Raw genomic sequence first — 2,107 nt, 5'->3', positions numbered from 1 at the left:
ATGATGATCAAGAGAGAGAAGCAGCCATTTTCGATCTATCTTCTTAAATCTTGCAAGAAACCAAGTTTTCTTTCTTCATCTTCTTCTTTAATTTTGACGATTCATTCACACCTTCTCCCATTTTCACACCTTTTCCATATAAATCTTTCATCTTCTTCTGTCTTTAATTAGTTTTCATATCCTCTCTCTCTCTTCTTTCTCTCTCAAGTATTAGCCATGGAAGGTCATCATCCTCTTCATCAGCAACAGCAACATCAGCATCAACATCATCATCACAATCATCATCAACAGCAGCAGCAACTTCAGCATCATCATCAGCCCACACATCATATTAGTGTGAACGTGGACGCAGGGGATAGATTTCCTCAATGGAGTGTTCAAGAGACTAGGGATTTCTTGATGATTAGGGCTGAGCTTGATCCAACTTTCATGGAGACTAAGAGGAACAAACTCTTATGGGAGGTGACTTCAACAAAGATGAAGGAAAAGGGTTACAATAGAAGTGCTGAACAGTGCAAATGCAAATGGAAAAATCTTGTCACCCGTTATAAGGTTAGACAAATAAATGTTTAGTTTATAAAATTAATTGTTTTTCTTCACATTTAATGAAATAATTAGTCTTTAACAAATGCTTCATTCATTGATTGAATTCATTGTTATTAGGTTTTAAATTTTCTACTAAGGTGATTCATATACATATATATCATTCCTCTTTATTTATAAGCATATACAAGGTGATACATCATTCATTCTTTAATAGATATGAGAATTGAATTGAATTATACTTGATCTACTTTATTTAACTAATTAAACTAATAGACTATTTTTTTTTTAGAAATAGTGGCCTAAAAGACCTTCACCAATCGCAAGTTTTGTTAGTGAAGATTGATTTTTCTAGAAAAAAAAAGTTAAGTTAATTCATATAAGAAGTAGTTTTAAGATTTTTTTTTATTCTTCTAAAATCTTCTAATGGTAATAAACCTCGATCTATTTACTTCATTTATATTGTCATATTCAAATCTAATCCAAGTATCTACTATCTACTATATGTTAACTTGAACTATTTTAGAAGCATTTATTTATTCATATTTTCTACAACAAGTTTTATTTTTGGAAGGATATTTTGTCAATGATCTTGCGGAATGGATCCATATGTTTTCATTTTGTAGGGTTGTGAAACAATGGAGGCGGAAGGAGTGCCACAACAATTTTCATTTTATAGTGAACTTCAAGCGATTTTCGGGGCGAGAATGCAGCGTATGTTGTGGATAGAAGGAGAAGGTGGCTCCTCTAAGAAGAAGGGTACCAACATTTCGTCGGATGATGACGAAGAAAATGAGGATAGTGACTTAGTAGGTACGGGAGAGAAGTGGAGTAACAAGAAGAGAAAGAAGGTTATGGGAAAATCAAATAATATAGTGGGAAGTAGTGGTAATTTGGGGAATGGAAGTGTTAATGCATTGAAGGATATTTTGGACGAGTTCGTGAAACATCAGACACAAACAGAGATGGAATGGTTAAAGGTGTCTGAAGCAAGAGAACAAGAGAGAAGGATGCGAGAGAATGAGTGGAAGCAAAGAATGGAAGCATTGGAGAACGAGAGAACCATGATGGAGAGAAGATGGAGAGAAATAGAAGAACAAAGGAGGATTAGAGATGAAGCTAGGGCTGAGAAGAGAGATGCATTGATAACACAACTTCTAAACAAGCTTAGAAGAGAAGATCGGACTATCTAGTACATAGAAAGATCGAGATTTATTAAATGGCTTTTAATTTCCTTTGTAATGTATGGAAGATGGGAAAGCCAATGAGAGGTTTGTCTTAAAACTCTCAACTTTTGCACCACATCTCTTTGTTTATTGTTCAAATCTTAGACTAACTATTATATCAAATATATATATACATTGTTACACCTTTCTCGGGAATATGGGCGAGTGATCACTAATAATTTTTTGAAAAGGAATTTGTCAAAATCTTTATATTTACATTGTTTTTTTTTTTAGCAAATATAGTCTCCTTAAGTATCTATAGTTATGTGCTCCAATTTTGTGTGCATATTGTGAAGAGATGACCGTGGTTACTGGTTAGACCGACCATAGGGTGAGGT

General features: G+C 33.8%; 1 protein-coding gene across 1 annotated transcript; it reads left to right on the top strand.

The window, feature by feature from the left end:
- Positions 1 to 283: 283 nt before the first annotated feature.
- On the top strand, positions 284 to 1,904 carry LOC124914468 (trihelix transcription factor GT-3b-like). Its single transcript, XM_047455027.1, has 2 exons — positions 284 to 552; positions 1,170 to 1,904. The coding sequence occupies exons 1-2, from the start codon at positions 400 to 402 to the stop codon at positions 1,734 to 1,736; spliced, it is 720 nt and encodes a 239-aa protein (XP_047310983.1). The 5' UTR covers positions 284 to 399; the 3' UTR covers positions 1,737 to 1,904.
- The last annotated feature ends 203 nt before the right edge of the window (positions 1,905 to 2,107 follow it).

This window comes from Impatiens glandulifera, chromosome 1 (assembly GCF_907164915.1).
Source record: "Impatiens glandulifera chromosome 1, dImpGla2.1, whole genome shotgun sequence".
NCBI classification, from domain to species: domain Eukaryota; kingdom Viridiplantae; phylum Streptophyta; class Magnoliopsida; order Ericales; family Balsaminaceae; genus Impatiens; species Impatiens glandulifera.
This window is presented reverse-complemented; position numbering and strand designations above follow the sequence as displayed.